General features: G+C 42.4%; 1 protein-coding gene across 1 annotated transcript in view; it reads left to right on the forward strand.

Moving 5' to 3' along the window:
- LOC138676062 (ADP-ribosylation factor-like protein 8B-A) overlaps positions 1-23797 on the forward strand; it is a 59293-nt gene extending 35496 nt beyond the window's left edge. Inside the window, exons 5-7 of the mRNA XM_069764908.1 lie at positions 18559-18626; positions 19803-19873; positions 22368-23797. Coding sequence (XP_069621009.1) covers positions 18559-18626; positions 19803-19873; positions 22368-22417 — 189 coding nt within the window. The 3' untranslated portion in view covers positions 22418-23797. The remainder of the gene's footprint in view (positions 1-18558; positions 18627-19802; positions 19874-22367) is intronic.
- Positions 23798-25037: the final 1240 nt, after the last annotated feature.

Raw genomic sequence — 25037 nt, forward strand, 5'->3', positions numbered from 1 at the left:
AAGTTTAGAATGTAGCATTGTGAAAATTAAAAAATCATTTTTTCTTTCCACAAAATGATGTTTTAGCCCGCAATTTTTTTTTCCCAAGGGTAACAGGAGAAATTGAACCACAAATGTTATTGTCCAATTTGTCCTGAGTACGCTGATACCCCACATGTGGGGGGGAACCACCGTTTGAGTGCATGGCAGAGCTCGGAAGGGAAGGAGCACCGTTTGAAATGCAGACTTAGATGGAATGGACTGCAGGTGTCATGTTGCATTTGCAGAGCCCCTGATGTACCTAAACAGTAGAAACCCACCACAAGTGACCCCATATTGGAAACTAGACCCCCCAAGGAACTTATCTAGATGTGTTGTGAGAGCTTTGAACCAACAAGTGTTTCACTACAGTTTATAACGCAGAGCCGTGAAAATAAAAAATATTTTTTTTTCCACGAAAATGATATTTTATCCCCTATGTTTTTATTTTCCCAAGGGTAACAGGACAAATTGGACCCCAAAAGTTGTTGTCCAACTTGTCCTGAGAACGCTGATACCCCATATGTTGGGGGGGAACCACTGTTTGGGCGCATGGCAGAGCTCGGAAGGGAAGGAGCCCTGTTTTACTTTTTCAAAGCAGAATTGGCTGGAATTGAGATCGGACGCCATGTCGCGTTTGGAGAGCCCCTGATGTGCCTAAACAGTGGAAACCCCCAATTATAACTGAAACCCTAGCCCTAGCCCTAACCCTAGCCCTAGCCCTAACCCTAGCCCTAATGGGAAAATGGAAATAAATACATTTTTTTACATTTTATTATTTTTCCCTAACTAAGGGGGTGATGAAGGGGGGTTTGATTTACTTTTATAGCGTGTTTTTTAGCGGATTTTTATGATTGGCAGCCGTCACACACTAAAAGACGCTTTTTATTGCAAAAAATAGTTTTTGCATCACCACATTTTGAGAGCTATAATTTATCCATATTTTGGCCCACAGAGTCATATGAGGTCTTGTTTTTTGCGGGACGAGTTGACGTTTTTATTGGTAACATTTTCGGGCAGATGACATTTTTTGATCGCTTTTTATTCCGATTTTTGGGAGGCGGAATGAACAAAAACCAGCTATTCATGAATTTCTTTTGGGGGAGGCGTTTATACCGTTCCACGTGTGGTAAAATGGATAAAGCAGTTTTATTCTTTGGGTCAGTACGATTACAGCGATACCTCATTTATGTAATTTTTTTTGTTTTGGCGCTTTTACACAATAAAAACTATTTTATATAAAAAAATAATTGTTTTTGCATCGCATTATTCTGAGAGCTATAACTTTTTTATTTTTCTGCTGATGATGCTGTATGGTGGCTTTTTTTTTGCGGGACAAGATGACGTTTTCAGCGGTACCATGGTTATTTATATCCGTCGTTTTGATCGCGTGTTATTCCACTTTTTGTTCGCCTGTATGATAATAAAGCGTTGTTTTTTGCCTTGTTTTTTTTTTTTTTTTTGCGGTGTTCACTGAAGGGGTTAACTAGTGGGATAGTTTTATAGAGCGGGTCGTTACGGACGCGGCGATACCAAATATGTGTACATTTATTGTTTTTTTTTTTTTTTTACATAAATAAATGGATTTATTGGGAAATGTTTTTTTTTTTTTTAATTTGGGGATTTTTTTTTTTTATTTTTTTTTTTACACATTCTATTTTTTTTCTATTTTTTTTTTTACTTTCTAACATTGTCCCAGGGTGGGACATCTCTGTATTAGATCAGATCGTTGATCTGACACTGTGCATAGCACACTGTCAGATCAACGATCTGACAGGCAGTTTAGGTGGCTTTCTGGCGCCTGCTCTCAGCAACTCTCAGCAGGCGCCGGCTAGCCAGGTCATTTCATGACCCGGAAGGAGTCCCGCGGCCATCTTGGATCCGGGGACTCCTTCCGGGTCACCGGAGCAACGCGATCTCATTGCGTTGCTCCGGTGGGAGAGCGCAGGAGCCCCCATCCCTGCGCGATCCCCCTCTATGCCGCTGTCACTACTGACAGCGGCATCAGAGGGGTTAAATGCCCGCGATCGGCGATAGCGCCGATCGTGGGCATTGCTGCGGGGTGTCAGCTGTCATATACAGCTGACACCCGCACCCGATCACCGCGGCGCTCAGCGCGAGACCGCGGTGATCGGTGCGCCGTACTAGTACTGCTGCTGGCACTAATGCAGTGCCGGCAGCGCAGTACTAGTACGGCGCATGTCACGAAGGGGTTAAAGAGCATGGCCATAATGTCAGTGGTGCTGCTTAATGATACCTGATGTCAAGGGATCCGCTCAGTGGTTATTTAATGCTCCCCTTTATGAAGTTTTCTTAAAATGATGTGCTTTGTGGTGGGATGTGATGGCAAGGTTTTCTTCTCGTTCTCCGCTTTCCCCCCCCCTCCTTCCCCCCAGCCTCTTCTGCTACTTGTGCAGGTCATTGATTATTCAATGACCTACCTCCTCTTTTTTTTTTTTTTCTTTTACATTTTGCGCCACCGCCATCATTGAGTGGGGTGGTTTATGCGCAGTAGGAGCTGGCTTTCTATGTGCAGCACTTAAATAAAATGGCGCAACTAAAATTTCGATCTGTGCATGCGCTGCCTCTGCGCCATTCTATTTGTCCTGCACTCAGGACACCAGCTCCCACTGTGCACGCACCACACACAATGATAGCGGCGGTGCAGAATTTTAAAAAGGCAGGTCACTGAATAATCAGTGACCTGCACAAGAAGCAGAGGAGGCTGGTGGGGGGCCATGAATGAGATGACCCTGCCTCCATGTCCTGCCTCGACGCACACAAGACGTCATGTGAGTATTAAACCACCACTGAGCGGATCCTTTCACATCAGGTATCCTATTAATCAGCATGACAGTGCCATTAGGGCCGTGCCTTTAGTTTATAGCGTTAATTTTGCTGACCAGTTCCCTTTTTAAGGCTATATTCACTTGATTGATTTTTATTTATTTTTTTTCCTCTGCATCCAAAACCTGATCTCTTGGCAGTAAAAAAGCTGCAGACAAAAATCATGTTTTGCAGGCATTTCTTGCTGTATTTTTCAGGATCCCAAGATCCAGCTTTGTTTCCACTAAATAATCATGAATAATACATGGTTTTGGGCCCCCAACGCAAGACCTATGTGACACCATAAAAAAAAATTTTTGGGAAAATTAATCAAACTATTTAGTGGAAAAAGATTTTATGTTTGAAAAAATAGTAACTATTCTGAACACAAAAAAATCTTTCCACTAAATAATTTGGATCAATTTGCCCTTTTATACAAAAATGTTTTATGGGTTCACATACATCTTGCCTTAGTGCCCTAACAGCTTGCATTGTTCATTCTTGGATGGTGGAAGGAAAGCTACACTTTGGGAACTTGAAAAAAAAAAATCCAACAATAGCTGCTTTTTTTTTTTTTTTTTTTTTTACTGCCAAGAGATTAGGTTTTGGCTGCAGGAAAATAAAGTGCCAAAAAAGCAATGTGTGTGAACATAGCCTTACTCATTGCGTTCTATGGGTGAAAAGCAATGAAAGCAGTGACATGCAAAAAAAAAACGTGTGGACATGAGATTTCTAAAACCTCATGGCTTTTGCTGGTACTGTGAAAAGTAGCTTACAATTTGCATATTAAAACACAAACACAATCATTCTGTTTCAAAGCTGCTGACCATGTCTCTCTACACCTCCCCACAGTATATTTTTAAGTTTGCAACTTTTGGAGGCTTTTTTTTTTAAATTCTATTCTATTGAATATACTTGCCTGCTAATAACTCCAGTGCTGGTCAGGGAGAAATGATGATCCATTTTGACTCTTGACAGACGACCAGTGATCAGCTCTGCCTATGATGTCACAAAACCCTATCCCTGAAAGTTTAGTGCTCATTTTATAAGTGTGTGCATGTCCTGGTCCAATTGTCCAAGAGCCATTGCACAGTTGAGGCTTCAACACTGTGCTGAAAGGAGCCTCTGTGCCATAGTGGCATAATCTGCATGCTGAGCATACTGTTAATCCAGGCCTCATGGAGAATTTTGGGCGTCTGTTCTGCAGGCACAATAAACTAAGTGAAACTGAAATAAGCAATTTTCCAAGTGTTCCTGTGAATAGTATGTGGCTTTTTATGGCTAGACTACCGGCTGGTGGTCAACAAAGTTGTCTCTTCCTGCTCATGTTAAAGTGGGGCTCTTTCGTGACTTTATTGCAATATTCTTCAGTACGTTCTCTTTTGCGATCACAGAGTAAATTTGTATGTGCTAACTTGCAATTGATATAATGAGAGGCAGGGAAGTCCATTGTAACCCAAATTACACCACTGACAGGAGTGCCAACATACAGAAATACGATATGCAGCAATAACTATTGTGCAACAGACTACAATAGACTACTTCCTGCCAAGGCCAACTTTTTAGTTTTTATGCTTCGTAAAAAAAAAAAAAAAAAAAAAAAAATATATAAATATAAATATATATATAAATATAAATATATATATAAATATATATATATATATATATATATATATATATATATATATATATATATATATATATATATATATATATATATATAGGTCCTTCTCAAAAAATTAGCATATAGTGTTAAATTTCATTATTTACCATAATGTAATTATTACAATTAAACTTTCATATATTATAGATTCATTATCCACCAACTGAAATTTGTCAGGTCTTTTTATTGTTTTAATACTGATGATTTTGGCATACAACTCCTGATAACCCAAAAAACCTGTCTCAATAAATTAGCATATCAAGAAAAGGTTCTCTAAACGACCTATTACCCTAATCTTCTGAATCAACTAATTAACTCTAAACACATGCAAAAGATACCTGAGGCTTTTATAAACTCCCTGCCTGGTTCATTACTCAAAACCCCCATCATGGGTAAGACTAGCGACCTGACAGATGTCAAGAAGGCCATCATTGACACCCTCAAGCAAGAGGGTAAGACCCAGAAAGAAATTTCTCAACAAATAGGCTGTTCCCAGAGTGCTGTATCAAGGCACCTCAATGGTAAGTCTGTTGGAAGGAAACAATGTGGCAGAAAACGCTGTACAACGAGAAGAGGGGACCGGACCCTGAGGAAGATTGTGGAGAAGGACCGATTCCAGACCTTGGGGAACCTGAGGAAGCAGTGGACTGAGTCTGGTGTGGAAACATCCAGAGCCACCGTGCACAGGCGTGTGCAGGAAATGGGCTACAGGTGCCGCATTCCCCAGGTAAAGCCACTTTTGAGCTACAGAGAAGCAGCACTGGACTGTTGCTAAGTGGTCCCAAGTACTTCTTTCTGATGAAAGCAAATTTTGCATGTCATTCGGAAATCAAGGTGCCAGAGTCTGGAGGAAGACTGGGGAGAAGGAAATGCCAAAATGCCTGAAGTCCAGTGTCAAGTACCCACAGTCAGTGATGGTGTGGGGTGCCATGTCAGCTGCTGGTGTTGGTCCACTGTGTTTCATCAAGGGCAGGGTCAATGCAGCTAGCTATCAGGAGATTTTGGAGCACTTCATGCTTCCATTGGCTGAAATGCTTTATGGAGATGAAGATTTCATTTTTCAGCACGACCTGGCACCTGCTCACAGTGCCAAAACCACTGGTAAATGGTTTACTGACCATGGTATTACTGTGCTCAATTGGCCTGCCAACTCTCCTGACCTGAACCCCATAGAGAATCTGTGGGATATTGTGAAGAGAAAGTTGAGAGACGCAAGACCCAACACTCTGGATGAGCTTAAGGCCGCTATTGAAGCATCCTGGGCCTCCATAACATCTCAGCAGTGTCACAGGCTGATTGCCTCCATGCCATGCCGCATTGAAGCAGTCATTTCTGCCAAAGGATTCCCGACCAAGTATTGAGTGCATAACTGAACATTATTATTTGTTGGTTTTTTTGTTTGTTATTAAAAAACACTTTTATTTGATTGGATGGGTGAAATATGCTAATTTATTGAGACAGGTTTTTTGGGTTATCAGGAGTTGTATGCCAAAATCATCAGTATTAAAACAATAAAAGACCTGACAAATTTCAGTTAGTGGATAATGAATCTATAATATATGAAAGTTTAATTGTAATCATTACATTATGGTAAATAATGAAATTTAACACTATATGCTAATTTTTTGAGAAGGACCTGTATATATATATATATATATATATATATATATATATATATATATATATATATATATATATATATATATATATATATATACACACATATATACACACACACACAGTGGGGCAAAAAAGTATTTAGTCAGTCAGCAATAGTGCAAGTTCCACCACTTAAAAAGATGAGAGGTGTCTGTAATTTACATCATAGGTAGACCTCAACTATGGGAGACAAACTGAGAAAAAAAAATCCAGAAAATCACATTGTCTGTTTTTTTAACATTTTATTTGCATATTATGGTGGAAAATAAGTATTTGGTCAGAAACAAAATTTCATCTCAATACTTTGTCATTGCCAACAAAGGATATATTACAGAGGTCAAACGTTTTCTGTAAGTCTTCACAAGGTTGCCACACACTGTTGGTGGTATGTTGGCCCATTCCTCCATGCAGATCTCCTCTAGAGCAGTGATGTTTTTGGCTTTTCGCTTGGCAACACGGACTTTCAACTCCCTCCAAAGGTTTTCTATAGGGTTGAGATCTGGAGACTGGCTAGGCCACTCCAGGACCTTGAAATGCTTCTTACGAAGCCACTCCTTCGTTGCCCTGGCGGTGTGCTTTGGATCATTGTCATGTTGAAAGACCCAGCCACGTTTCATCTTCAATGCCCTTGCTGATGGAAGGAGGTTTGCACTCAAAATCTCACGATACATGGCCCCATTCATTCTTTCATGTACCCGGATCAGTCGTCCTGGCCCCTTTGCAGAGAAACAGCCCCAAAGCATGATGTTTCCACCACCATGCTTTACAGTAGGTATGGTGTTTGATGGATGCAACTCAGTATTCTTTTTCCTCCAAACACGACAAGTTGTTTCTACCAAACAGTTCCAGTTTGGTTTCATCAGACCATAGGACATTCTCCCAAAACTCCTCTGGATCATCCAAATGCTCTCTAGCAAACTTCAGACGGGCCCGGACATGTACTGGCTTAAGCAGTGGGACACGTCTGGCACTGCAGGATCTGAGTCCATGGTGGCGTAGTGTGTTACTTATGGTAGGCCTTGTTACATTGGTCCCAGCTCTCTGCAGTTCATTCACTAGGTCCCCCCGCGTGGTTCTGGGATTTTTGCTCACCGTTCTTGTGATCATTCTGACCCCACGGGGTGGGATTTTGCTTGGAGCCCCAGATCGAGGGAGATTATCAGTGGTCTTGTATGTCTTCCATTTTCTAATTATTGCTCCCACTGTTGATTTCTTCACTCAAAGCTGGTTGGCTATTGCAGATTCAGTCTTCCCAGCCTGGTGCAGGGCTACAATTTTGTTTCTGGTGTCCTTTGACAGCTCTTTGGTCTTCACCATAGTGGAGTTTGGAGTCAGACTGTTTGAGGGTGTGCACAGGTGTCTTTTTATACTGATAACAAGTTTAAACAGGTGCCATTACTACAGGTAATGAGTGGAGGAAAGAGGAGACTCTTAAAGAAGAAGTTACAGGTCTGTGAGAGCCAGAAATCTTGATTGTTTGTTTCTGACCAAATACTTATTTTCCACCATAATATGCAAAAAAAATGATAAAAAAACAGACAATGTGATTTTCTGGATTTTTTTTTCTCAGTTTGTCTCCCATAGTTGAGGTCTACCTATGATGTAAATTACAGACGCCTCTTCATCTGCATGGCTGTATGAGTTGTTGGGATGAGTTAGTTTGGTATGCCTCCATCCACTTTCCCATATAATGTACTGAAAAAGTGTGGGGAAACTTTTTATTTTTTTTATTTTTTTCATCTTCAGGGACCTGTAACATTTAAATTTTTTTCATTGCAACCGTGTGAGGGCTTTTTTATTTCTCCCAAACTTGTTGTCCACACGATGATTTAATAACCTTTTTTTATTGCAATATTTTTTGGGGAGGATAAAACCATTTTTATTACAATTTTGCCTCCATCCCCACCACCTTCCCCCCTTACACTAACACTGTCTGTTAACCATATGGAATAATTTAATTTCATATATTGATAGGTCACACTTCTACAGATCAAATATGCTTGGCTTGTGGAAGATTATAGAGGCATATACCGGCTGTGTAAAACACTTAGTGTACAGTGCAGGCTCAGCTACTGATCATGTTCCAGACCCTATAAAGGAATACCATATTTTTCTGACTATAAGACGCACCTAGGTTTTAGAGGAGGAGATTAGGGAAAAAAATTGAATCAAAAGGTCAATTCTGTACTGTAATATCCCCTATCCTGGTATGCATGACTCCCTCATCCTTATCCTGGTGTGCATGGCCCCATCCTTATCCTGGTATGATTGGCACCATCTCTGTCCTGGTATGCACGACCCCATCCCAGTCCTGTTATGATTGGCCCCATCAGAGTCCTGGTTTGATTGGTCCCATCCCTATTCTGGTACAATTGTCCCCATCCCGGTCATGGTATGTTTGGCCCCATCCTTTTTATTTTATAATTGGGCCCCATCCTGTTCCTGGTATCCATGGCCCCATCAGGAAAGATTTAAAAAAAAAAAACGTTACTTGCCTACACGGCGCTCCCTCGCAGCGTCCTGCTCTGGTGCCAGCAGCTGCTTAATGCTTGCAAGCAGCACATGGCAAAGATGTCATGCACTGCTCACAAGCAGAGCGAGCACAGCTGCCAAAATACTCACAGGGACCGAGCATCACAGAGAGCGGTGAGTATCCATTCCTCTTCAGTAGCTCGCAGTGTCAGCCTCCTGCTAGGGCCGGCGGTCACGTGTGCCGATACTGAAGAGGAATGGATACTCACCGCCCTCTACGATGTTTGGTCCCTGTGAGTATTCTGGCAGCTGTGCTCGCTCTGCTTGTGAGCAGCGCATGACATCCCTGCCATGCGCTGCTTACAAGCATTAAGCAGCTGCTGGCACCGGAGCAGGACGCTGCGAGGGAGCGCCGTAAAGGTGAGTGTAATGTGTGGTTTTAATTTTTCCAATGGGGCCATGGATACCAGGAACAGGATGGGGCCAATTCTAAGAGAAAAAGCATGGAACCAACATTCCAGGAACAGGATTAGGCCATTTATACCAGGGATGCCAGAAAAATGAATATGCATTGCCCTCCACGCCCATGAGCGTGGAATGCAGTGTATATTCATTTCTCTTTAGCAGCGGGCACAGGAGTTAGCTGGAGCCATCGGCTCCAGCCTCCTGTGACCCGATGCTCCACCGAAACCGCTCCCTCACCTCCCCACCAAAGCCCATACATCCGGACTATAAGACGCACCCCCCCATTTTCCTCCACATTTTGGGAGGAAAAAGGTGCGTCTTATATTCTGAAACATACGGTAAGTTCTTTTGATGATCATACTGTATTGTCTCTTCTCTTCAAGTAAAACCTGTTATTACTCCTAAAATAGAGGACTGCAGGAAGTGTTCCCAGAAATAACAGAATGTTCTGTTTTATGCCAGAAATAGTTTTTATGCTAGTGTTAAAGCATTACGGGAATTACATTTTTGCTCTAATGGATATAAAATGTTTGCACTCCTTCTGATTAGAGACTTTCATTTGATTTCATAGAATTTTAGAGTTGATAAGGGACCTCCAGGGTCATCGTGTCCAACCTCCTCATGCTCAATGCAGAATTCACTAAACCATCTCCGACAGATATCGGTCCAGCCTCTGTTTGAAGACTTCTATTAAAGAAGAACTCTTCACCTCTCGTGTCAGCCTGTTCCACTCATTGATCACCCTCACTGTCAAAATTTTTTTACATTATCTATCCTGTATCTTCTCCCTTTGTTTCATTCCATTGCCTCTCGTTTCCATTTGAAAATCAGAATAAGGATGATCCCTCTACACTGTGACATCCCTTCAAATATTTGTAGACCACTATTAAATCTAATCTTGGCCTTCTTTTATGCAAGCTAAACATTCCCAGATCCTCTAACCACTTTCCAATCTTGGACCGACTCAGTACGTCATGGTCGTATGGTACTTACCAACCTTATACATTATGAGTAAGTCGAGGCGATATTGCGTGCGATCGCTGCCAGGTGTCAGCTGATTCAGACAGCTGACACCTGACTCTGTGCCAGTAACGGTGCCCGCAATGCTCCTAACTCTTTAACCCCTTATATGCTGCTATGGCAGCATTTAGCAAACAGGCAGATCTAAGAAAGCCCCTCTGCCCTTGGATCGGAGCATGGTCTTGGGCTTGTGTCAGTGCATGCAATGACTTATAAAAGCAAGCAGACTGCTGAAAGTGAAAATGCCATAGTAGGACAGAGTAAAAATAAATAAAAAATGGTGGGAATCCAGGGAGGAAGAAAAAAAAAAAAAAAAAAAAAAACAGCCAGTCAAAGGTCTTGAAGAAAAGATTTATTTTCTGACAACTCATGGATGCAGGGGAGCAGGTATTATGGCAGACTACGGCTGTTTCACATCAGACACTTCAATGGGTCCCTCTGGGGTTTCATCTGAATCAGCACAAAGGCTCTGGAAAAGTGAAATAAAATGGCCCTCGCCCCCCATAAAAAAAACAAAAACAAAAAAAAACACAAAAAAAACTGCAATTTCTGTACTCCGAAATCCAAATGGCCCCTTCCCTTCGGAGAACCAGTGTGTGCCTAAAACACATTTAGCATCCACATGTTTGGCATTTCTGTAGCGATGACAGGCCACCTGATTTATTGGTGTGTCTCCAGAAGCACAAGCTGGGCATAGCGTACTGGTCACTTAGTCACTACAGCGGCAGTTTACAATTTACTCAGTAACAATCACTGCTTCTTCTTTCTGGGAAATGCCCATGGAGTCAAAATTCTCACTACACCTGTAGATAAATTCCCAAAGGGGTATAATTTCCAAAATGGGGTCACTTGAGGGGGAATTCTGTTCTTCTTCTACTTGGGGGCTCTGTATATGGAGTTCGCAGACTATTCTAGGAGAATCTGGGCTCCAAGAGGCAAATAGTGCTCCGTCCCTCCCGAGTCTCTACTTATGGCTAAGCAGTACTGTACAGCCAAATTTAGGGTATTTCTACATTCAAGTTAGTTTGTGGGCAAATTTTGATGCCATTTTTACTCATTTCTCCTTGTGAATATGTAAAATCTGGGGCTAAAACAATTTTACCACAGGGAAAAAAAAAATTAAAAAATTTTTTTCTTCACAGCCCAATAGTATAAAAGTCTGATACACCCGGCATGTCAATGTGATCACTTCACTCCTAGATTAAGTCATCAGAGGTGTATCTTGTAAAATGGGGTCACTTATGAAGAGTTCTGCTGTTCTAGCTCCTCAGTGACTATTTCAGTGGGTCATGGCACCCGCTAACTATAAGGCTATGTTCACACCTTGCGGCGTCCCTCTGCGGGTTTTCCCGCAGCGGATTTGATAAATCTGCAGGGCAAAACAACTGCGGTTCTCCCTGCAGATTTATCGCGGTTTGTTCCGCGTTTTCCGCTGCGGGTTTCCGCCTATACTATTGATGCTGCATATGCAGCATCAATAGTAATGTTAAAAATAATAAAAATTGGTTATACTCACCCTCTGACGTCCCGATCCCTCGGCGCTGCACCCGGCGGTCCGGTTCCAGAGATGCTGTGCGAGAAGGACCCTTCGTGACGTCACGGTCATGTGACCGCGACGTCACCGCAGGTCCTGGTCGCACAGCAACTCTGACCGGACAGCCGCGTGCAGCGCCCAGGAGCTCCGGACATCAGAGGGTGAGTATAACCAGATTTTTTATTTTTTAACCCCAAATATGGTTCCCAGGGCCTGGAGGAGAGTCTCCTCTCCTCCACCTCGGGTACCACCCGCACATTATCCGCTTACTTCCCGCAACGTGGGCACAGCCCCATGCGGGAAGTAAGCGGTTCAATGTATTCCTATGGGTGCAGAATCGCAGCGATTCTGCACAAAGAAGTGACATGCTGCGGGTTGTAAACCGCTGCGTTCCCGCGCGGTTTTTCCCGCAGCATGTGCACAGCGGTTTGCGGTTTCCATAGGGTTTACATGTTACTGTAAACGCTATGGAAACTGCTGCGGACCCGCAGCATCAAAATCGCGGCGGTTCCGCGGTAAAAACCGCTAAGTGTGAATATAGCCTAAAAGTAAACTCTGCACTATAATATGGCACTACTTCCCTTCTGAGCTTTGTATTGTGCTTGAAAAGTATTTCCTGTTTACATGTAGGGAATTGGCGCATTCAAGTGTAATTTTTACAACAAAGGTCCATTTATTCCTATTAGCTCTTACAAAAATTAAAACTTGGGGCTAAAACAACAATTTAGTGCTAATGTAACTACTATTTCTTCACCGCCCAATAGTATAAATAACTGTGAGGCACAGGTGGTGTCAATATGATTGCTGCACCCCTAGATTAATTCATTGGGGAGTGTAGTTTCTAAAATTAGGTGGTGGGGGGGGGGGGGGGGGGGTTCTTCTGTTCTAGCATCTTCAGGGGTTCTGCCAAAGTGACAAGGCACCCTCAAACTGTTCAGCAAAATCTGAACTCCAATTTGGTGCTTCTTCCCTTCTGACCTTTGCACGGTGCCTCAAAAGTAGTTTTCGACCACATATGGGGTATCGTTTTACTCAGAAGAAATAGCACTACAGACTTTGTAGTCCACTTTCTCCTGCTATCCTCATGAAAATGAGAAAAATTTGGGCTAAAACAGTTTGGGGGAAAAATGTGTTTTTGTGTAAAACACCTGGAGGTTCAAGGTGCTCGCCGCATGTCTAGATAAATTTCTTGAGGGGTCTAGTTTCCAAAATGGGGTCACTTTTGGAGATTTCCACTATTTAGGCACACTAGGGGCTCTCCAAACACAGCATGGCACATGCAAACAATTCCTTCAAAGTCTGCGTTCCAAAACGTCACTCATTCCTTTCTGAGCAGTGGTGTGTGCCCAAACAGTAGTTTTCCCCCACATATGGGGTATTGCTGTACTCTAGAGAAATTGCACAACAAATTGTTTGGTGCAATTTTTCTGAACTATTACCCTTGTGAAAATGCTAAATTTTGTGCTTATTTTTTTATTTTCATGGCTTAATGTTACAAACTTCTGAGGAGAAGTACCCGGGATTTTAAGGTGCTCGCATGCACGCATCTAGAGAAGTTCCCTTAAGGGTCTAGTTTCCAAAATGGTGTCATTGTGGGGGTTTCCACTGTTTAGGCACATCAGGGGCTCTCCAAATGTGACATGGCATCCACAAATTATGCCAGTAAATTTTACATTCAAAAAGGCAAATGGCACTACTTCCCTTCCGAACCCTGCCATGTGCCTAAACAGTAGTTTGCCCCCACATATTGGGTATCTGCATACACATGAGAAATTGCACAACAAATTATGGGGCTCATTTTTTCCTGTTACCATTAAAAGAAATTGGATCTAAAGTAAATAAATGTTGTCACAAAAAGTTAAATGTTCATGTCAAAAGTCAAATTTTCCACAATACCTTTACATAGCCAGTTCATTCTTAAGAGATCCATGTTTGACTTGATATGCAAATGAAACTATAGATGCGAAGCCTCTGTCACTCCAGCTCTATTCTTCACCCAGTGCTTCTTCTTCCTGCTTGACTGACAGCCTCCATAGTGTCAATTCAGGTAAAGGAGCAGTCATTCAGATCTACCATGGCAATTTGCATATCAATTCAAACACTGATTTTTCAGTAACTGAGGAACGGACTGACCATTAAAGGTATTGCTGGACTTATCTTTTTAACCCCTTCCCGACCTGTGACACAGCGTATGCGTCATGAAAGTCGGTGCCAATCCGACCTGTGACGCATATGCTGTGTCACAGAAAGATCGCGTCCCTGCAGATCGGGTGAAAGGGTTAACTCCCATTTCACCCGGCCTGCAGGGACAGGGGGAGTGGTAGTTTAGCCCAGGGGGGGTGGCTTCACCCCCCCCCCCCCCCCCCCCCCGTAGCTACGATCGCTCTGATTGGCTGTTGAAAGTGAAACTGCCAATCAGAGCGATTTGTAATATTTCACCTAAAAAACTGGTGAAATATTACAATCCAGCCATGGCCGATGCTGCAATATCATCGGCCATGGCTGGAAACACTTATGTGCCCCCCCCAGTCCACCGATCGCCCCCCCCCCAGCCCCCCGATCTGTGGTCCGCTCCCCTCCGTCCTGTGCTCCGCTCCCCCTTCCTCCTGTCCGCTCCCCCCGTGCTCCAATCAGACCCCCCGTGCTCCAATCAAACCCCCCCCGCACTCCGATCCCCCCCAGCACAGCGATCCACCCCCCCGCACAGCAATCCCCCACCCCGTGTTCCGATCCACCCCCCCCCGTGCTCCAATCCACCCCCCCGTGCTCCGATGCCCCCCCCCCGTGCCCTGATCTCCCCCCGTGCCCTGATCTCCCCCCCTTATACTTACCTAGCCTCCCGGGGTCCGTCCGTCTTCTTTGCTGGGCGCCGCCATCTTCCAAAATGGCGGGCGCATGTGCAGTGCGCCCGCCGAATCTGTTCCAAAGTGAGTTTTGATCACTGAGATATGACCTATCTCAGTGATCAAAATAAAAAAAATAGTAAATGACCCCCCCCCTTTGTCACCCCCATAGGTAGGGACAATAAAAAAAAATAAAGAATTTTTTTTTTTTTTGTTCCACTAATGTTGGGGTAAGAACTAGGGTTAGGGGTAGGGGTAGGGTTAGGGGTAGGGTTAGGAATGTGCATACGTATTCTGGTCCTCTGCGGATTTTTCTGCAGAGGATTTGATAAATCCGCAGTGCTAAACCGCTGTGGATTTATCGCAGATTTACCGCGGTTTTTCTGCGCATTTCACTGCGGTTTTACAACTGCGATTTTCTATTTGAGCAGTTGTAAAACTGCTGCGGAATCCGCAGAAACAAGTGACATGCTGCGGAATGTAAACCGCTGCGTTTCCGTGCAGTTTTTCTGCAGCATGTGTACAGCGATTTTTGTTTCCCATAGGTTTACATTGAACTGTAAACTCATGGGAAACTGCTGCGGATCCGCAGCGTTTTCCGCAGCGTGTGCACATACCTTTAGAATTAGGCTATGTGCACACGGTGCGGATTTTTCTGCAGATCCGCAGCAGTGTTCCATCAGGTTTACAGTACCATGTAAACATATGGAAAACCAAATCCGCTGTGCCCATGGTGCGGAAAATACCGAGCGGAAACGCTGCGTTGTATTTTCCGCAGCATGTCAATTCTTTGTGCGGATTCCGCAGCGTTTTACACCTGTTCCTCAATAGGAATCCGCAGGTGAAATCCGCACAAAAAACACTGTAAATCCGCAGGTAAAACGCAGTGCCTTTTACCCGCGGATTTTTCAAAAATGGTGCTGAAAAATCTCATACGAATCCACAACGTGGGCACATAGCCTTAGGGTTAGGGTTGGAATTAGGGTTGTGATTAGGGTTAGGGGTGTGTTGGGGTTAGGGTTGTGATTAGGGTTATGGCTACAGTTGGGATTAGGGTTAGGGGTGTGTTGGGGTTAGTGTTGGAGGTAGAATTGAGGGGTTACCACTGTTTAGGCACATCAGGGGGTCTCCAAACGCAACATGGCGCCACCATTGATTCCAGCCAATCTTGTATTCAAAAGGTCAAATGGTGCTCCCTCACTTCCAAGCCCCGACGTGCGCCCAAACAGTGGTTTACCCCCACATATGGGGTACCAGCATACTCAGGACAAACTGCGCAACAATTATTGGGGTCCAATTTCTCCTGTTACCCTTGAGAAAATAAAAAATTGCTTGCTAAAACATCATTTTTGAGGAAAGAAAAATGATTTTTTATTTTCACGGCTCTGCGTTGTAAACGTCTGTTAAGCACTTGGGGGTTGAAAGTGCTCACCACATATCTAGATAAGTTCCTTTGGGGGTCTAGTTTCCAAAATGGGGTCACTTGTGGGGGGTTTCTACTGTTTAGGCACACCAGGGGCTCTGCAAACGCAACGTGACGCCTGCAGACCATTCCATCAAAGTCTGCATTTCAAAAGTCACTACTTCCCTTCTGAGCCCCGACGTGTGCCCAAACAGTGGTTTACCCCCACACATGGGGTATCAGCGTACTCAGGAGAAACTGGACAACAACTTTTGTGGTCCAATATCTCCTGTAACCCTTGGGAAAATAAAAAATTCTGGGCTAAAATATTATTTTTGAGGAAAGAAAACGTATTTATTATTTTCACGGCTCTGCATTATATACTTCTATGAAGCAATTGGGGGTTCAAAGTGCTCACCACACATCTAGATAAGTTCCTTTTGGGGTCTAGTTTCCAAAATGGGGTCACTTGTGGGGGGGTTTCTACTGTTTAGCCACATCAGGGGCTCTGCAAACGCAACGTGACGCCCGCAGAGCATTCCATCAAAGTCTGCATTTCAAAACGTCACTACTTCACTTCCGAGCCCCAGCATGTGCCTAAACAGTGGTTTACCCCCACATATGGGGTATCAGCGTACTCAGGAGAAACTGGACAACAACTTTTGGGGTCAAATTTGTCCTGTTACCCTTGGGGAAAATAAAAAATTGCGGGCTAAAAAATCATTTTTGAGAAAAGAAAAATTATTTTTGATTTTCATGGCTCTGCATCATAAACTTCTGTGAAGCACCTGGGGGTTTAAAGTGCTCAGCATGCATCTTGCTAAGTTTCTTGGGGGGTCTAGTTTCCAAAATGGGGTCACTTGTGGGGGAGCTCCAATGTTTAGGCACACAGGGGCTCTCCAAACGCGACATGGTGTCCGCTAACAATTGGAGCTAATTTTCCATTCAAAAAGTCAAAAGGCGCGCCTTCCCTTCCGAGCCCTGCCGTGTGCCCAAACAGTGGTTTACCCCCACATATGAGGTATCGGCGTACTCGGGAGAAATTGCTCAACAAATTTTAGGATCCATTTTATCCTATTGCCCATGTGAAAATGAAAAAATTGAGGCGAAAAGAAATTTTTTTGTGAAAAAAAAGTACTTTTTCAATTTTACGGATCACTTTGTGAAGCACCTGGGGGTTTAAAGGGCTCACTAGGCATCTATATAAGTTCCTTAGGGGGTCCAGTTTCCAAAATGGGGTCACTTGTGGGGGAGCTCCAATGTTTAGGCACACAGGGGCTCTCCAAACGCGACATGGTGTCCGCTAACGATGGAGATAATTTTTCATTCAAAAAGTCAAATGGCGCTCCTTCCCTTCCGAGCCTTACCATGTGCCCAAACAGTGGTTTACCCCCACATGTGAGGTATCGGTGTACTCAGGAGAAATTGCCCAACAAATTTTAGGATCCATTTTATCCTGTTGTCCATGTGAAAATGAAAAAATTGAGGCTAAAATATTTTTTTTGTGAAAAAAAAGTACTTTTTCATTTTTACGGATCAATTTGTGAAGCACCTGGGGGTTTAAAGGGCTCACTATGCATCTAGATAAGTTCCTTAGGGGGTCCAGTTTCCAAAATGGGGTCACTTGTGGGGGAGCTCCAATGTTTAGGCACACAGGGGCTCTCCAAACGTGACATGGTGTCCGCTAAAGAGTGCAGCCAATTTTTCATTCAAAAAGTCAAATGGCGCTCCTTCCCTTCCAAGCCCTGCCGTGCGCCCAAACAGTGGTTTACCCCCACATATGCAGTATCAGCGTACTCAGGACAAATTGGACAACAACTTTCGTTGTTCAGTTTCTCCTTTTACCATTGGGAAAATAAAAATATTGTTGCTGAAAAATCATTTTTGTGACTAAAAAGTTAAATGTTCATTTTTTCCTTCCATGTTGCTTCTGCTGCTGTGAAGCACCTGAAGGGTTAATAAACTTCTTGAATGTGGTTTTGTGCACCTTGAGGGGTGCAGTTTTTAGAATGGTGTCACTTTTGGGTATTTTCAGCCATATAGACCCCTCAAACTGACTTCAAATGTGAGGTGGTCCCTCAAAAAAATGGTTTTGTAAATTTCGTTGTAAAAATGAGAAATCACTGGTCAAATTTTAACCCTTATAACTTCCTAGCAAAAAAAAATTTTGTTTCCAAAATTGTGCTGATGTAAAGTAAACATGTGGGAAATGTTATTTATTAACTATTTTGTGTCACAAAACGCTCTGGTTTAACAGAATAAAAATTCAAAATGTGAAAATTGCGAAATTTTCAAAATTTTCGCCAAATTTCCATTTTTATCACAAATAAACACAGAATTTATTGACCTAAATTTACCACTAACACGAAGCCCAATATGTCACGAAAAAACAATCTCAGAACCGCTAGGATCCGTTGAAGCGTTCCTGAGTTATTACCTCATAAAGGGACACTGGTCAGAATTGCAAAAAACGGCAAGGTCTTTAAGGTCAAAATAGGCTGGGTCATGAAGGGGTTAAAAAAAAAAAAAAAAAAAAAGCTACATGTGCATATAAATAGTTTAGGGTGTGAAATCCTGCTGAAAGATTCCCTATAAGTTATTAAATCCTTATTTGCTTATTTTGTTTTTTTTCCCTCCCAACCCCCCTCTCTAATAGGTCTTGGTTCTAGGAAACAAGCGGGACCTTGCGGGTGCACTGGACGAGAAACAACTTATTGAAAAACTGTAAGTTCATGTTCAGTATCAATACTGAACCAACCTTTATACTATAATTTAATTGGCTTTTCGTGACCTTTTGTTGACCACACAAAGGGATATTCTGTCTTTCAGCAATTGGCCACTGATAGGAAAATGGCCACTCTTACAGGAAAAAGTGGGCTTTTAATGTGACAGTTAGTAGTGGCAGATAGCTGTATGAGCTTGTCTTATAAATACGGAACTGTCTTACTTTTTTAAATAAGTCAACTCTGAACTGTCAGCAACCAGTGGGACACCGTTAAACTCATCTGTTTGTAGAAGCCTGGCCAGAAGTGGTCTTCATGGAAGAATTGCAGCCAAAGACCAAACCTGATCAAAAACCTAGGAATTGGAATGCCGAAAATTAGCCATGGGTGCTCTGGAATGATGAGTCAAAATGAGTAATATTTGGCTGTAACAGAAGGCAGTTTGTCAGACTGGCTGGAGAGCGGTACAATGAGTGTCTGCTGACTGTGAAGCATGGAGGAGGTTCCTGTCAAGTTTGGGGCTGCATTTCAGTTGGGGATTTGGTCAAGGTTCATGGTGTCCATAATGTTGAGAAGTGCAGAGATGCTTATCCATCTTGCAATAACATCAAGGAGGTGTCTGTCTCCAAATGTGTTCTGTAGCATACAGCCAATGTGATTAAGAACTATCTTCAGCCTAAAGAACAAGGAGTCCTGGAAGTGATGATATAGAGAGCTTTGATCTCGACATCAAATCTGTGTGGGATTACAAGAGACATGAGAATTTTTGCAAGTTTATGTGCACGGAAGACCTGTGGTTAGTTCTCCAAGATGTCTGAAACAACCTCCCTGCTGACTTCCTTCAAAAACTCTGTGCAAGTACCTAAAAAGAATCAACTCGATTTTTAAAGCAAAGGATTGTGACATTAAATATTGATTTATATTTATCATTTACAGGACGCAATGTGATTGAACAAAAGAAATCCAAATCAAACTAGTAACGTCTATTTTTGAAAGCATTCATATTTAGTAACGTTTTCATCCGCACCAGTCCTAGACATTTTGTATAAACCTGTAATCCAGTGTTTGTAATTACATTTACACTGCCACAGACGAGCGTTGCTTTCATTAAATCTGCTTTGTCTGGGATTCTTACTTTTCTATTTTTTTTTTCTTCTGTTTTGTGTTCTCACTACAGAAACCTTTCAGCAATTCAAGATCGAGAAATCTGTTGTTATTCTATTTCCTGTAAAGAAAAAGATAATATAGGTAATTTTATTTTTAGTCCTTCTTAATAATAATAATAATAATAATAATATTATTGAAACATGCAAATAAGTTATATTTTTACATATTGCATATTCATGAGATTGATTGAGCTCTGTGTAAGGCTACTTTCACACTTGCGTCGTTTGGCCTCCGTCGCAATGCGTCGTTTTGGGGAAAAAAAACAATCCTGCAAATGTGCCCGCAGGATGTGTTTTTTTCCCCATAGACTTGTATTGCCGACGGAACGCGACGTATGGCCATACGTCACATCCGTCGTGCACTGGATGCGTCGTGTTTTGGTGGACCGTCGTCACGAAAAAACGTTCAAGGGAACGTTTTTTCGTATGTCGGATCCTGCATTTCCTACCACGCATGCGCGGCAGAAACTCCGCCTCCTCCTACCCGGGACTTTAGAATGGGCAGCGGATGAGTTGAAAAACTGCATCCGCTGCCCACATTGTGCCGAATTTTCACAACGTCTGTCGGTACGTCGCGCCGACGCTTAGTGACGGCTGCGTACCGACGCAAGTGTGAAAGAAGCCTTATTTTGGCAGCTTTCTACTTATAACTTGTACAATCGGTTGTGTGGGTAGGGCTCAGCAATCTGTGAACTGGTAGATCTGCAGCATATAAAATAATGATTTTATCAGAACTGCAGCGAGAAGCCCACAAAATGGTTCGACTCTGGGTCTCTACTCGTATATAATGCTGCTGTCATATGGAGTAACAGAAATGTGATTTTATTCCCTCTAAAGCTGATCTGTCACCAGATTTGATCATACAACCTGCCTATAATATTAGACCCGATGAGGCCGGTGAATTTACTTCGTCCTACTCAGACAGTCTTTCCTGTATTTGCGGTGTATGTAGTGATGGCTGTCAGTCTCTGAGTAGCACCACCCAGTGAACTTGTGAATAAAGTGCAAGGCGCAGCTTTAACCCCTTAATGACAGCCAATACGCCTTTTAACTGACCTGACATATAAGAGAATAGCCTCCACATACAGGTGACAATCCAGCATCTGTTGGTTGTGCACAATAGCTGACAACTTGCTGCATCTTCCACGATCAGTGTTTGCACCGTCCAAATCTGTTTAACCCCTTAGATGCTGCTGTAAATGGCGACTACATCATTATATATGGTAAACAGAGTGTGGGGGCTTCCTCTTTATCCAAATTGGTGCCCTCAGATCATGATTTGTGTGCTCCTGATGTTTGCCATGGCAATTCATGACCAAATAGCGGCCTTAGAGTCTGTCGGCTGTTGTAACCTGTTCAGAAGTTAGAGGCATTTAGGTGGTAAAAATACACATTTTCATTTCTGTCATACCACTTTGCATTAATTCCTGTAAAGCACCTGAAGGGTTAATAAACTACCTGACTGCAGTTTTTGATATGTCAGGGGGTGCTGTTTTTAAAATGGTATCACGTTTGGGGGTTTCCCAATATATGAGACCCCTAACGTCACTTCAAACATGGATAAGTCCCTAAAAAAATAAATTTAGTAAATTTCCTTGAAAAAATGAAAAATTGCTGCTACATTTTTAAACCTCCTAAAATGCTAAAAAAAATAAAATAACATTTTACAAATGATGCTGATGTAAGGCCGACATGTGGGAAATGTTATTTATTAATGGTTTTTGTGGTATGACCATCTGGATTAAAGGGATAATCATTCAAATTTTGAAAATTGCTAATTTTTTAACATTTTTCTCAAATTTTTAATATTTTTGATAAACACAAAACATATTGACCTAAATTTACCATTATCATAAAGTATAATGTGTCACGAAACAACAGTCTCAAAATCACTGGGATTTGTTGAAGCGTTGCAGAGTTATTACCACATAAAGTGACACTGGTCAGATTTCAAAAATTTGGCTCCGTCACTAAGGGGTTAAGTACCAATAGGACCTCCCATGATGCGATTACATGATGCTGATGGGTCACCATGACATCTGGGACTCCTAATGCCTTTCCTGTCTTTGCTCCATTGAAGTCCAGGCTGTGGTTAGGCTTTGTAGGAGACTCTGAATTTTGGAATACACAACCATTTCTTTGAATTAACTCTTAGTGCCTAAATGGGCTAACAAAGTAAAAATGTGGACATAAAAGTGGTGTTTGGTGGGAAGGAAGGGTTTTTTTTTTTTTTTTTGCCATTTCGGCACACTTAAGACTTTTTTTTTTTTTCGGCCTGTTTTCCAGTTAATGACATGATTAAGTGGATGGTATCATTCAAAAGTATAACTTGTCCTACAAAAAAACAAAACAAGCCTGCATACGGCTATATTGATGGAAAAATAAAATTGTGGGCCTTTATAAGAAGGAAAGGGGAAAAAATAAAAAGGCAGAAGGGGTTAATCTGCAGACCTTACGTGCAGACTGGTGCATACAGTTTCTAAGGGATTTGGTTTAATGAGTGAAGTGGTCTGTATAAACTAGTGCCTGATGGTGTGACGTGCTGCACTGACCACGAGCCTGCCTTTCTGTTTCAGACATCACATTGCAGTGGCTTATTCAGCATTCCAAGTCCAGACATTACTGATGTTCCACCACCAAGCGATCTTTCCCAATATCTTCTCTGTTCTGCTTGTTATACACTGGCAGAAGAGGATTCGAGACTGCTGCTACTGGAATTCACACATCATTTGGAGTTTATGGAAGGTTCAACTGCTGGTTTTTGATGCTTTTGTTTTTTGTTTCTCTTTCCAAAACTGGGAATGTGGTTTGATCTTGTCATACTCCGCATTTCTGACCCTTTTAGCACTTGCGTGTAGGAAAGCATTTCATTGAATTCCTACTTAGTATTTGATGTACAGTTAAATTTGGCCATTTTGTTCCATAATAGACAGATGATGGTAAAAGTGCCCTTCTACAAGATGGGTCAACACAGAGGTGCATTCTCCTGCCCGTGCAAACCTGATTTACCTTTTTGTGCAACTACTGCTCTATCACAACCATGTATTGGATTTATGTATTGCTTATATGAGCTATACGTGGCATTGCTTTGCTTCACCAAATCCATATCTAACTTTATAGTGAAAAATGAGATGAACATGAATGTGTACGTATTTGCCTTGGATACTTTTTAATTAAGTTGCTGTAAATATCACTAGGACTCATCAGGGTTGCCTTAAATATAATATGCATAATGTTGTGTCTGCCAAAGGTATTTTCTTAAGATGTTCAATCATTGGTAATTCAGTAAATTGAATTTACAGCCTACTTCGTATCGCTTTCCAATGTAACTTGCATTTCTTTAATGAAATGTAAAAGCAAAAATGTATTGCATGTGAAATGTTGATTTACTACTTTTTATACCCTATGCAAACATTCACACGATGTCCTTTCTTGCTAACTTCATAGCTGTGCACTTAGAGAACCCTTATTCATGACATCTATATATTTTCTTTTTTCATTAATCATTTTTTTTTTTTGCCCTAATGTTTTAGCAATGTAAATCACTTGTCACTCTTTGTGAAGATGTTTCCTACCGATTGTACGAAGTTCTAACACAAACATGTATGGACTACACCAGGTGACAAATTTGTGTTGTGTCACCGGACAGGCCACCAGTATGGAATAAGCACTTTAGGAGGGTTGTTTCTTACCCCCTTCGTTTTCCAGGAACAGATTAAAATGGACCCTGGAAATACATAGAAGACGGTGCATCCTTTAGTTTCTTATTTGTGGTGTTGCTGCTGTAGTACAGTATGTGAATGTGGTGAAAATGATTGTCTGTGCCTATAACTTGCCGCTCTGCAACAAGCTGCCCTGAGGCACAAAACACAACTCTATTATACCATGGTAATAAATTATGAAGAATCTCTATTAAGTATTGATGTTTGTCCATGCATGTCAACAGCCATCAATTGTTACATTTGGATGAACTTTGTTTCAATAAAAAGGTGGAGAGTTTCTGTGATCCCTAGTGATACTTCTGTTTGTATTACTAAACTTAAATGCTATTTAAAAGGAGCTTCTCACTAGATTTTAGCCACCCATTCTGAAAACAGCATAATGTATAGTTGTGATAATTTCCTACTAAGTGATTTTATCACTAGAGGACTAGTAAAACTACTGATATGTAGTTTTCCATATTCATGAGCTCTGTATAAAGGTACCGTTACACTAAACGACTTACCAACAATCACGACCAGCGATACGACCTGGCCGTGATCGTTGGTAAGTCGTTGTGTGGTCGCTGGGGAGCTGTCACACAGACGGCTCTCTCCAGCGACCAACGATCAGGGGAACGACTTCGGCATCGTTGAAACTGTTTTCAACGATGCCGAAGTCCCCGGGTAACCAGGGTAAACATCACACTGACTGTCAGCGCCGGCCGTAAAGCAGAGCACAGCGGTGACGTCACCGCTGTGCTCTGCTTTACGGCCGGCGCTGACAGTCAGTGTAGGGAAGCTGACGGCGGGGGACGTGACAGACATCGGAATGTGAGTATGTACTGTGTCACACACGCCGATCCAGCGATGACAGCGGGTGATCAGCGACCAAAAAAAGGTCCTGATAATTCCCCAGCGACCAACGATCTCCCAGCAGGGGCCTGATCGTTGGTCGCTGTCACACATAATGAGATCGTTAGCAGGATCGTTGCTACGTCACAAAAAGCGTGACGTTGCAACGATATCGTTAACGAAATCGTTGTGTGAAGGTACCTTAACCCTACTCCCACCATTGAATGGCAGCTTTCTGCCTATGCACAGTGTACACAGCTGCTAATTAGTGGCGTGGGAGGGGTAATGCAGAGCTTCATAATCAGAGAAGTAGTAGATATGCAGCAGCTTAAAACCGTAATTTTTATCAAAATGACAAGAAGCAGCCCATTAAGTAATGTTGCTCTGTGTTTATGCCCCTACATTATGTTGCGATCAGATGGGGTATGAAATCTTTCACAAACTGCGGACGATGGTATAATATAACATAAGGGTTAATGCTACCATGCCTCTGCCACTCCTGTACATATGCTTCCCTCGTGTTTTGCCGGTCTGTTTACCCAGCTCAATGCTGTTATGGCATCTGGACATGTGACCCTTGCATCAATCACTGTGCGCGATGGTGACATCCGTGATACTAAAACAACGCTATAGGAAAGAGGTAAGCAAGATAATTGTATTTTAGTAAGGACTGGCTACCCCATTAAAAAAAAC

Source organism: Ranitomeya imitator, chromosome 4 (genome assembly GCF_032444005.1).
Source record: "Ranitomeya imitator isolate aRanImi1 chromosome 4, aRanImi1.pri, whole genome shotgun sequence".
NCBI classification, from domain to species: domain Eukaryota; kingdom Metazoa; phylum Chordata; class Amphibia; order Anura; family Dendrobatidae; genus Ranitomeya; species Ranitomeya imitator.